This window comes from Triticum dicoccoides, chromosome 7B (genome assembly GCF_002162155.2).
Source record: "Triticum dicoccoides isolate Atlit2015 ecotype Zavitan chromosome 7B, WEW_v2.0, whole genome shotgun sequence".
NCBI lineage: Eukaryota > Viridiplantae > Streptophyta > Magnoliopsida > Poales > Poaceae > Triticum > Triticum dicoccoides.
The window spans coordinates 474063116-474075076 of NC_041393.1; the positions used below are offsets into that span (position 1 = coordinate 474063116).

The following is an 11961-nucleotide window of genomic DNA, read 5'->3' on the forward strand; positions in this document are numbered from 1 at the left end:
CAATAGCAATACATGTATGAGGGAGTTTTGCTCCACCAACTGACAATTTCCATATTCTTGATTGTCAAAGTTACTAAGCACTGTTGCATATATTATTGTGAATAATTGTAGCGCAATACACTATGACTGGTCACCTAATATAGGGTACTATTGGTGTGTTAGGAGAACTAAGATTGTCTTGATACGATGGCATGATTTATAGTTTAAAAATAAACTGTGAATTTTGATTATAATAAACAGCGATGAATGCGTTATGGTAGTGCTGATAACTATGGGAAGGGGAGACAAAACGAAAAAACAATCAAGCTTACATCAAGTCCACTCTCTTTCATGAATCTTCAGCTATAATTTGAACCAAACGTTTGTTAATAAAAATGTGTATATTCTTGTGAACCATAATGCAGGTTATCCAAGGAGATGTTCTTAAATGTGATCTTCCGTACTTCGATATCTGCGTGGCAAACATCCCATACCAGATATCGTCCCCCCTTACATTCAAGCTTCTGTCACACCGTCCGATCTTCAGGTGTGCTGTGATCATGTTTCAACGTGAATTTGCCATGAGACTTGTAGCACAGCCTGGAGACACTCTGTACTGCCGTCTGTCAGTGAACGTGCAGCTCCTATCTCGCGTGTCACATCTGCTGAAGGTTGGGCGGAATAACTTCAGGCCTCCACCCAAGGTAGATTCTTCAGTTGTTCGCATCGAGCCAAGGAAACCCCTCCCTCCTGTCAGCTTCAAAGAGTGGGATGGACTTGTAAGGATTTGTTTCAATCGGAAAAACAAAACTCTGGGCTCCCTTTTCAAGCAGAAGCGCGTCCTTGAGTTGCTAGAGAAGAATTACAAGACAATGCAATCTCTCCAACTTGCCCAAGAATCTGAAATGGGCGAGGAGAAGATGTCACCTGATGATGTTGCGGTGCTAGCCAATATGGTCGAGGACCTGAGCATGGAGATGAGTGATGAGAAAGAGGACGACGACATGGAAATGGATGATGCTGACGTGGCAGATGGCCGTGCTAGCTTCAGAGAAAAGATTATGGGTATATTGCAGCAGGGTGATTTTGCAGAGAAGAGGTCTTCCAAGCTGAGCCAAGTTGATTTCCTCTACTTGCTGTCTCTGTTCAACAAAGCAGGTATACATTTTTCGTGAGGGCCCGCTTAGTCAGCTAGCTTGAGATGGATCTTGAAAAGCCATGTTTATTTTTTGGTTTATGTTATGTAAGTCCTATATAAGTTAAAAGTCATCTTTGTGATATTGTGCTCTGAAATATTTTCGACACCGTCGATTTTGCCCCTGCTTTAGAAAATAATTCCAAGGAAAGATGTTCAAACCGTGTCGCCAATACATATATGCTCGCATTTTGTATGGTTTGATATTATTCCCCTTGTTGAGGGTGCGATGCAGATGCAAGTTTAGTTGCTACTACTCCCTCCGTTTCTAAATATTTGTCTTTTAAGACATTTCAAATGGATGACTACGTACGGATGTATATTGACATAGTTTAGAGTGTAGATTTACTCATTTTGCTTCGTATGTAGTCACTTGTTGGAATCTCTATAAGGACAAATATTTAGGAACGGAGTATTTCTGTATTTCGTATTCAGAATCAAGCTGAATTATCGAATCTCATATTTAGGAACGGAGTATTTCTGTATTTCGTATTCAGAATCAAGCTGAATTATCGAATCTCTCGTTTACTAGGAGTAGGTGCCAAGGTTATTAGGAGTAGGACACGTGGGCAAAAGATGAGGGGTCAAGGGTCAACACCGTTGAAGTCGAAGCAATAATGGAGGATTACCTCCCGGTCTTGCATCTCTGCCACGTTGATAACCGCAATCGCGCCACGTCTTGCCTCTCACACAGGATATACATCAACCATGCTCGTATGTATGACCGTCTTTGTCTCGCTGTGACGCACACCTTCTCCATAAGCAAGAAAAACCCATGGAGATTGCCGTCTCCGCGGTGGCAAGCGAGCTAGCCGGCCGGCTCGTGTCGTTCCTCGTCAGCAAGTACAGAGGCCAGGCACGCCCGAGCAAGAAGGAGAACCTGGAAGCGCTGCGCCGGCTCCTCCTCAGAGTCCACACCGTCGTCGAGGAGGCCGAGGGGCGATACATCACCAACTCCCGGATGCTGCTGCAGCTCGAGACGCTCACGGAGGCCATGTACCGGGGGTACGACGCCCTGGACACCCATGGCCCCCTGGAGCAGATCGGAGCACAACCGGAGGTGAGCGGCTCCTCACACTCCATGGATTTCGGAGGTTTCAATAGCACACCTGCCAGCAAAGAGGTGCAGACCGCACTGAGAGCTCTGGAGGCCGCCTCGGCGGAGATGGCCGAGTTCGTCGCGCTCCTGGCAGGCTGCGAGCGCATGCCCTGCAGCCCGTACAGCTGCTATCTTCACATCGACAACTTCATGTTCGGCCGCCGGGTCGAGAGGCAGCGAGTCATCAACGTATTGATGCAGGACGGCCACCCGCCACCCGGGGCTCCGACCGTGCTGCCCATCATCGGCCGTCGCAGAGTGGGCAAGAAGACGCTGGTGTGGAGCGTCTGCTCCGACGACCGGATCCGCTCTCGCTTCCCTTCCATCCTCCACGTCGACGGATGCGAGATTCAGAGGATCGACCGTCGCAGGTTTGCTACTACTGTGAGGACTTTGATCGTCGTTGAGGTCCGGTCGGACGTCGATGACAGGGAGTGGCACGAGTTCCTCTCGCTGCTCCAAACTGTCACCGGCGCAGGGAGCAAGGTGGTGATCCTAAGCCGGCTCGAGAGGCTAGCGAGGTTTGGAACCGTGAACCTCGTCCGGATCAACAGCTTCTCACGAGAGGAATACGGCTACCTTTTCAAGGTCCTCGCGTTCGGGAGCTCCGACCCGGCGGACCACCCGCGGCTGGCGCTGATAGGGAAGGAGCTAGCGACGATGATGGAGGGGTCCCTCGTGCACCTCAACGTCTACTCGAGCGTGCTGAGGAACAACCTGAACGTTCAGTTCTGGAGCCGCGCTCTGAAGCTGTACCGAACGGTGATGGAGGCTAACCTGTCCGTCTTCGGTGACCGCCCGAGGGCTCTTCTTGACAGAGGCAGCACCGTTGATATCACCAGGTTCTCGGCGGCGGCGGCGGCTACCCCGCTTCGATTTGTGCTGCTGATCGGTGGAAGGGGCTCTTCCGGGCCAGGTGAGCTCCCCAGGATGACATTTGGAGATATAATAGCGGGCTCTGTTGTTCTGCCGATGAAGTTTGAGCTGGTGTGGGAATCTCGGTTGCCCCCTTACACTGTTATCTCCGGCACTTGTGTCGCAGAGGAGCCTCGACACTCGGTTTCACCCACAAGGAAACGTCGTAGATGATGTATGCTTCTGCAGGCCATTACCGTGCCAGGATTTCTTCCTCCTGATGTCAACTTTTACTGAATGTATCACTTTCCGTAGCATAGTATACTGCAAATAAGTGGCGCTATTCTTGCTCGTATCTGTTCGCCGGGCGATGCGGGCCTGCTCCTCCGCTCAGCTCTCACCACGTTGGCCGCCTTCTCTTTGGCTAGCCGCTCGGACTCCTCGAGCCTGAGCCGCAATGCCTTGCAGTTCTGCAGCGGGGACGGTGGGCATCTGTCTTGGACGTGGTCGACCGGCGGATGACGTCGCGGGCGATCCCCTCCTCCGACTCGGAAGGCAGGACAACCGACATTATCTGCACGGCCCGCAGATGTCCAGCTAGTTCCGACCCCGGACGAAGCACGGATGGTGCGAGGTAAGGGATTACAGCGGGGGTCGGGGCGGCGCCCGTCCGTTTCGTCTCCGGCGGCCCTAGGATCATGGAGTAGTGGTGGACCTCGGTCCTTACGGACGGGAGGGATCTTTCTTCGTTTTTAATTGTTTTTATGAGTTCGTTTAGGGTTTGTGTCTTGTTCAGGTAGACGAGACGGTGGCGACTCCTTGATATGGAATTAGGTTCTCTCCGCATGGCCCCGTTCCGCTAATGTGTCTAGGGTCGTAAAAGGGTGTGGAGGTGTGTCTCTCGCGGATCTCGCGAGATTCGGTCGGTGCTTGTCTTCGATGAATCCGTTCTTTGTTTGTTTAAGTTCATGTGTCTACATGTTGGATCATTTCGATCTATACTTCACTTCATCGGCAATGGTTGATGCTCTGGTGTGTTGGTCTAATGGGTTCTTAGCACAACGACTTCTTGACTGTCTATTGCAACAAGTTTGACCCGGCTTCGGTGAGAGAGGGATGATAGGGCTGATGACGGCGGCATGCTTTCGGCTTGCTCCAGTGCTTGTAATCGTCGCTAGCTGGTCTACGAACATGGATTAATTATTTATGTGTTTTTTTATTGCCATAGCATGACAAGTATATCAGAAGTTTTTTCAGAAAAAAGAAGAGAGGATAATTCTTCAAACTAAGGATGGGAAGTTCAGAAACATGAAGCTAAAATTAACATAAAGTCGTGGTGTGGAGTGCAAAATATACTGAAAATTTCTGTTCACTTCTCAGTCACTTCGGAGAGACAAAAACATAGTCTCAACTAAGACAATACCCAACTTGCAGCTTCTAATTGTCATGACACGAAAATAAACTGTACAAACTAAACTACGACGCGCAGTGGTTGCCGCTCAGGAAGATCGAAGATCTGCGCAGCCATTATTTCGATTTACACGCGACGAGTCGATCGATCCTTGGGGCGCCTCCCGATCCACAGCTCGACCGATCAATGATCGAGTACGTACGACACTAGGTCCCCGAGGGCCGCATAGTCATCAAGGTACTCTCCAAAGCTAACGGCGCCGCCGTATTGCCGGGTGGACGTCACGTCTCCCTGGTCGGGCCAAGTAGGCGGCGGTGCTGTGCAGGGCTGAGCTCCCGGGGGTGCGGCTGCTCAGCACCTCCTCCTGGTCGCCGCTGTCAGGCTTCATGCCCTGCAGGCCGGACCCCGTCGCCGTGCTGGTGGTGGTGCCATGGGTAGCGGTAGCGGCGCTGCCGGGCGCGAAGCTGATGAGGTGGCAGCCGGCGTGCAGGCCTTGGGCGGCGCCGGTCAGGTGGTGGAGGACGTGCGGCGCCGCGGCGGCGGCGGCGGGGTCCCGGCAGGTGTGCACGCCGATGTAGGTGACCCTGAACATGCCCTCGTCGTCGTCGCAGCGCTGGACCTGCCGCTGCGCCGCGCACTGCTGGTCGTACTTGTGCGTGCACCGGAAGTAGGCCCTGCGGCAGAAACACGTTCGTTCATGGCGCTTGTCAGTTGACGGAGACCCGTCGACGTCGTCGAGGGATTAATATTAATTGTAGGCAGGGTTAGTTGTTGCAGAGTTCACACGTAGGTGGGAGCACCATTGCCATCCCATTTGGTGGTTTTTTAGCAGTTTATTAGTAGTGATAAAATCATTGGAGGGCAGGGAAGAAACGTACCTCGAGTGCTTGGAGTTGTGTATCTCCTTCTGCCCGTACTTGCGCCATGCCTGCCCGTCGTCCAAGCTCTTCATGCTCTTCGTGACCACGGACGATTGCTGGGTCCTGCAACGCCAAAAAGGAGAAGCAAATTTTGCAAACATCCATTAGTCACGTCACGTGGCTAAGCAAATATGCAGTTAATTAGTGAGAGAGACATACTTATATATAAGAATCATGAGCTGGAGCCTCTTCTCACCTTCTCCGGCAGGCCCTCCCGTTTCCTCCGGCGGCGGCGGAGGCGGGCTTCCTCTTCCCGCCGCCGCTGGCGCCGTCGGTGACCTCGCTGTGCACGTCCGAGGACCTCTCGCTGGCGCTGGCAGCGGCCGCGGCCCTGGCGGCGTGGATGGCGCGAGAGAAGGCGTGGAGGATCTGGTCCACGATGAGGCCGCCGGCCTTGGGGGAGTCCCGGAGGAGGCCCTGCAGCTGCGTCGCGAACTCCCGCCCCTTGATCAGGTCATCCGTCACTCGCGCCAACGGGGTCTCCATGGACATGTACTACAGTCTGCAGTACGTCGCTCGAAGCACAAGCACGCAGTACTACACTGGAACACTCTCCCGCTTTAGCACAAGGCCACTGGAGTAGCCAGCCAGCCAGTGATATGGTATGGAGCAGCAAGGCGAGGGCAGGGGGGAGCTCGAGGGAGGAAGGTTCGTACTATATATCATGGTTGGCGACTACCTGTGCGTGCGGTGGTATCGTGTGATGCCGCTCTGCGTAGGTGGGTGGGTAAGGCGTAGCCGTGCTCGTGCAGGCCGTCACACTGATCGGTGGGCACCGCAGGCACGGGCGCGGTTGAGCATCGTGCACCGGGTGCATCCATGGTAGTTTCCCAAATGAGCTTCCTTGGTGTGGAGGGATAGTCCAAGGGGGAAGCATCCTGGAAAGGAGCGACGCGTGACGAGCGACTGTCGTCAGCGCATGACGATGGTGGCGTGATGCGGGTGGGGGAGTGCGTGCCGCGTCATTGCTGGAAATCTTTTTAGCTACATTTCGCCGCTGCCCGTCGGGTTTGCCATGGCCTTTGGGATAACATACATCGCTTATTGGCCTTAGATTCGATTTGGACTTCCCGTTCCAGGCCGTCGTGCTGCGGAGTGGAAATGTGTTACAGCACGTGTTGGGGTGGATTGAGATGTATGTTAACCTCCTTGTCACTGCTGGAATTCATCCACAACCAAGGCTATTTCATTAACCTGTTGTTGGCTTATGGAACAATCCGGACATTAAGCCACATGTAAAAGTTGATATAGCCAAATGAAATTACTCATGACAAGACTACTACTGGTAGTTTTTGATTATTCAATTGTTTTCTATCACGTGCCCGGAACAGCAGTAGCAACCAGACATCGTGAAATATACACATCTGATAACCATATGCTGTTTGTACGCACAGTTAGTTTACTTCATAATGCTCCTAAGCGTGGTCCCAGATTAGTATTAGCATGAATATGAACAACGTCGGCACTTCACACCGTGGTTTCTTCATTAGCCTTGATCGCTGCTCTGCATCCTTAATGAAGTAACCTGAAAAAAAAAACAATTTTATCTTAACCAATGCCTCTCTGACCAAACATTCTACTGTTATGGATTCCAAGGATAAATCAAGAATGCCTTTTGTACTTGCACAAAATTCAATCAACTATTTGAGTCACAAACCTTAAGCATATGTGATCATTTGAAACAATTAAAATGGTCACAGCGTCTGGCACTACCGGCAAATATATGCCCAAGAGTTCAGCTTATCTGGATGCACTAAGGTATTAGACACAGAAATTCTGGCTCCTCAATATTATCGATGTGCATTTTAATATGCTTATCGTGTCATTTGTCGAAGACAATGGACAAGTAATTGCATTTACAGCACCTCAAGAAATCACTGGGTTCATTCGCACTAGAATTTGAACCAAGGAAAATTAAGAGAGGCAAGATGGGTTACTATTTGGGGTATGTTTATTTGTGCCCATTTTTTTAGGTCATGTACAGTTTTTTTGATAATAGCCCCACAAAAATGTGCACATGCCGTTTGCCTACTTCAAATGCAACTTCACCAAAATTTTGGTAGGGTTGGCTTGGGCATGAATCAAACACACCCCTGGTCACCGAAATACATGGGCATGTTCGATTCAAGGAATGCACTGGTCCTAGATAAGTTGGTAAGTTACTCCCCACCTTCATTGAACATTATATTGCAATTAGTGCTGCACCAGCTCATTTCGTCCCTCAAACCAAAGAAGATGGTGATTTCATTTCAAAGACCCATAAGAGTGATCAGCAATGATGGAGATTTTCGGTTAAGCTGCTGACAGCACAAAAATCTTCATCATTCAGTGCCCTAAATAATCGTTAGTATTCACTTAGACCTAGAATTCCCTTCACATTCTTAAGTTGTCGGAGTTAAAAATTAATAAGGATGTAAGTGGACGCATCCGTGGCACCCGCGGCCGTCTGGGCAAAATAAGCTAATCAATGTTGCTTTAAAAATCAAGCTAATACAAAAATCAGGCTAATAAGCAAAATAAACAAATGCAGGTGTTCAAGGATGCCGCGGATGCGTCCACTTACATCCCTAAAAATCATTGCAAGTCAAGGTACTAACCTTTTTAATATAAATACAGTGAACCTAGCAATTTGCAACCCGAAATCTAAATGCAAGGATCCAACCTAAGCAGAATTTTTTTGGCAAGTATGGAACTTCTTTATTTGTTAGGGCAAGGGTGCAAATAACACTAGTGGACACCACATCCAAGTCAACACCAAGACAATCTTTTTTTTCCAAAGGCGCTACAACTACATATCATCCTGTAAATTTCAGGTTCAAACATATTCGGTGTTCAGAGAAACTACAAAGAGCATAGACCAATGTTTAATAAGCATGACTAGGTTCCTTCAGTACGGTTAGGTTGTTTGGTTAGCGATTTGTGTTCCAAATTTCTACAGATCAGGTAGCCAATCTATACCTGCTAATTCTTGGTCCGCAGTGACATTTTGCAACAAAAAGAGTCCCTGACCTTTGTAGAAATCAACCCGCAGTCCCGTCACCGGCCTGGCCTCAGTCAGTCACCCGCAGCCTGGTGTTGTGGCCCAATCCGCAGTCCCGTCACTGCCCTGGCCTCAATTCGGGACGAAGCCGGCCCACCTATAGTGGCCCGTCTGGCTACAGTTTGGGAGAGGAGGCAAAAATATATGCTCGTGTCGGGAGTTGAACTCGTGACCTCCCGTTCACTACCTAAGCCGGTAGCCAAGCTAGCACGCCTTGCGCAAGTAGATTGGGAATATGCTTGTGTTGGGAGTTGAACTCACGACCTCCCATTCACTACCTAAGTCGGTAGCCAACTGAGCTAGCACGCATTGCGCTGATATAAGTGAATTGGTTAATCTATTAAAGTACCACCTCAATCCCTAATACTAAATCCCACCGATTCAAATATGTTTGCAAGTAGCATGGAATATGGGAGGCCACCTTGGGAATCAATGATAAGAGAATGAGAAGCACTCTTAATCGAAAGATCTTGAAGAATCAAGTCATCGGTCCTTCTTCCAGAGTTGCACACGAACAGGAAGGAAAATGAAGCAGCGGAGGAGAACGGGTACGAGGCCGTTGACAATGCCAACGGATGGCAGAGGAGATCGCCTCGGGAACGGTCTGGGGTGACGCCTTGGAGGAGATCGATGGAATGTTGGAGGTTCATCAGAGGACTTCCAGGGGAGTGAGGCGGGGAGCGAGGCGGGGAGATGCTTGGGGTGGTCGCCGGCTGTGGCGCGGACGAACGGTGGCGGCGACACGAACCAAAAGCCGTCGGCGTTCTCCATGAAACTAAGGCTGCTATATGAGCTCATATTCTGAGGAGCGAAAGGGCGTGCCGATGCGCTTCGCAGGAGGAATTCATCGCACGGCGCACAAATCACAGGACTGCAGGAGTAGTTTTTTCTTGAGACAACGCCACGCAGCTACAACGGTTCAGGGGATGGGCTATGCACGGCTGGGTAAAGCTGGGGTTAGGCCCAACAAGGTAAGCCTATAATTCTTTCATTTTCCTTTGTATACCCTTTTATGTTTTCTTTTTAATTCAAACAACTTCCAAAGATCATGCATTTATTACTCAGCGTAAGCAACAACTCCCAACATGCAAGATTATACTAGCACCCCATATGGTGAGCCTGTTGTTTGCCCATAAATCATTATGTTATGCTTAGGTAAAATGACGCGTCTTCCATCAACGATATGGATTTTACCTTTTTCAAAAATTTGACGGAGTACCACTTAGTCAATGTTAGCTTGCTCTCACCTTTTTTTTCACTACCGACATTCTTTAAATTCCATGTCTTTCTTCCTAATCTGATTAACATGAACAGAGCAAGGTAGCAGGCCTACTTTAAGTCCATGTTCTTGTATTGCAGATGGAGGAGACCATATTCTTGGATTCATCATCAGTCATGGTTGGCATTGGTGCCTTGCCAACCATGCTTCGTTTGGTGTATGGTTAGCCACAACGTTTTGGAGGCTAAACCAAAGCGCCTCTTTATAGATGGCTAAGTAATGACAAACCAGATCAAGCTTTGCCAAATTGGAACTGAAAGAAATGATTTCAAAAAAAGAGAAGAATGCAACAAAAGAGTTACTCAGATCTGAGCTATGTTTTGGGGTCATAGAATAAAATCAAACGGGTATGCAAGTCATGTTCTCGAGTGTACTCATTTAGAAATTTCTTAACTCTGTAGCAAACAGGATAACTATTTTCTGCTCAATGAATTACCATAACTCCTGTCCGTTTAGGTTTTGCAGAAAAAGAAAGAATCAGGTACTTATAAAAGCAATTCTAACCCTACATGTAGGGAGTAAGCGCCGGGTTGGAAACTACAACGCAGAACTGGACTCTCAAGGCTCAACCAAGACGGATGTCGACAGGTGATTAAAGTATTAACTCTGTTCCAAAATAGACGAGCTTTAGAAAGTCTGCAGTAAAACTTATATTTATCATTGAAAACTAACTGAAAAATGGTCAAAGTTGCAAATTGAAGGTTGAGCAAAGTCAAAGATCAATTTATTGCATGGTGTTTTACTATATTTATATTTCTGAAATTAACAAAGGTATAGACAAGTTGTTAAGAACTTACAGAGAAGAATATGTAACCTTCACATGTACGGGAGCTGCTGCTGGCTCTTCCGCACCTGCAGCTCAGTAGAAAGCTGAGAGCATTTCCTTTTTGTTTCCTCTAGTTCATGCTCCAACTCCAAAATCTACAAAAGAACAATTCTGATTTTATAGCAACATAAAACGCTAGCTATTAGCTGATTACTTTGAATGGTATGACATACCGTCTGCTTCAATTGTGTATCTCGTTGTTTAAGCTCCTCGCGCCTGAAAGGAGTACTTCTAGGTTCAGTATGCAACAATGGTAAGAGTGATCTCAAACAACACAAACAATCACCAAGTCCTATCGATACAATTACATGCCAAGGTGTCATGCATAAACTATCATTTAAGGGCTATAGTAGCTTGGCTCGTGGCACTTAAAAAGAATGTCACCACATTTCGAGGTAGCACTAATTACCTCACACATAGCAAACAACTAAAGTGTAGCAACAACCAGCCAATTTAGTAGCTTCAAAATAAAATATTCTGCAGTTGAAGTTTGTGGTTTCCCTAGACATGCAATTCATGTAATATTGTTAACATTAATTTTGTAATGTATGCTAACATACAGGATACTCTCAGCAATCAGCGTATCTATATCTGATACTGATTCATTACCGATATGTCCCTGATACCTCTCAGGCTCTAGCAGTGCCGGCTGATTCCCACTATCCCCCACTATCCTATAGATTTTTATCTAATGATAGGCTGCTGATTTCCTCTTCCCTTTCTCTTAACTTAACTTTTTTATGTTTGCTAACTTGCTGCTACAGTTTGGCTGTTGGTTCTTGGCTTTTGTTGGAATAATGAATAAGTTAATGGACTGCACCGACTAAATACATGCTAAATGGCTTGATACTTAATTGATAACATATTTATCATTATTATTTTAAAAAATAGTCAAGCATATCAATATTGGCACTTCTGAAAATGATGTATTTACATATCCGTATCACCCTGATACTGATACACGAATCCGTATCAGTGCAATTTAAGAAATTTTGTCTAAAAACGTTACCATTTCTAATGAGCCAAATGTTCCACCAAGCCAGAAAAACCACCTCGGAGAAGAAAGGATACCCAAAGTTTTAGAAAAGAAAAAAAAATGGATGCTGGCATCGAAATAAGTTAAACAGAAGGGTCAAAACTCTCACAGACCAGTCACTCACACACAGCTGAATAAACTAAAGAACTGATGGTGCAATTAGATTTATGCAAAATAGAGGAAAAAGACATAACAAACAAACAACAACATTATGTTGACAACAAAACAGGAATTTTGAACACATTTAATTACAAAATCTATTCAGGAGATTATAGCCCTCCCTCCCTCCCTCCCTCCCTCCCTCTCCCTCTCTCTCCCTCC

General features: G+C 47.6%; 3 protein-coding genes and 1 pseudogene across 6 annotated transcripts in view; 2 read left to right on the top strand and 2 right to left on the bottom strand.

The window, feature by feature from the left end:
• Positions 1-1351, top strand: part of LOC119338291 (ribosomal RNA small subunit methyltransferase-like) — a 2279-nt gene extending 928 nt beyond the window's left edge. The window contains exon 2 of the mRNA XM_037610584.1: positions 405-1351. Coding sequence (XP_037466481.1) covers positions 405-1154 — 750 coding nt within the window. The 3' untranslated portion in view covers positions 1155-1351. The remainder of the gene's footprint in view (positions 1-404) is intronic.
• A 555-nt stretch (positions 1352-1906) lies between these two features.
• On the top strand, positions 1907-3793 carry LOC119340111. The gene has a single exon (XM_037612016.1). It carries the CDS (start codon positions 1950-1952, stop codon positions 3360-3362), a length of 1413 nt encoding a protein of 470 aa, XP_037467913.1. The 5' UTR covers positions 1907-1949; the 3' UTR covers positions 3363-3793.
• Positions 3794-4454: 661 nt separating this feature from the next.
• On the bottom strand, positions 4455-6078 carry LOC119338388 (annotated as a pseudogene).
• Positions 6079-6679: 601 nt separating this feature from the next.
• Positions 6680-11961, bottom strand: part of LOC119338340 (protein MICRORCHIDIA 1-like) — a 19171-nt gene continuing 13889 nt past the window's right edge. Inside the window, exons 18-20 of one of the 4 annotated variants that reach the window (XM_037610631.1) lie at positions 10778-10820; positions 10593-10699; positions 6680-6984 (exon numbers count right to left, since the gene is read on the bottom strand). In XM_037610631.1, the coding sequence (XP_037466528.1) occupies positions 10595-10699; positions 10778-10820 (148 nt within the window). In that variant the 3' untranslated portion in view covers positions 6680-6984; positions 10593-10594. Of the gene's footprint in view, positions 6985-10063; positions 10385-10575; positions 10700-10777; positions 10821-11961 lie in introns of those variants that run through there. The other 3 variants (XM_037610630.1, XM_037610633.1, XM_037610632.1) reach the window with 3 other exon arrangements.

What these genes read in the sequence shown, in the direction of transcription:
- LOC119340111 (XM_037612016.1), top strand. Translation starts at nt 1,950, where the DNA reads ATGGAGATTGCCGTCTCCGCGGTGGCAAGCGAGCTAGCCGGCCGGCTC.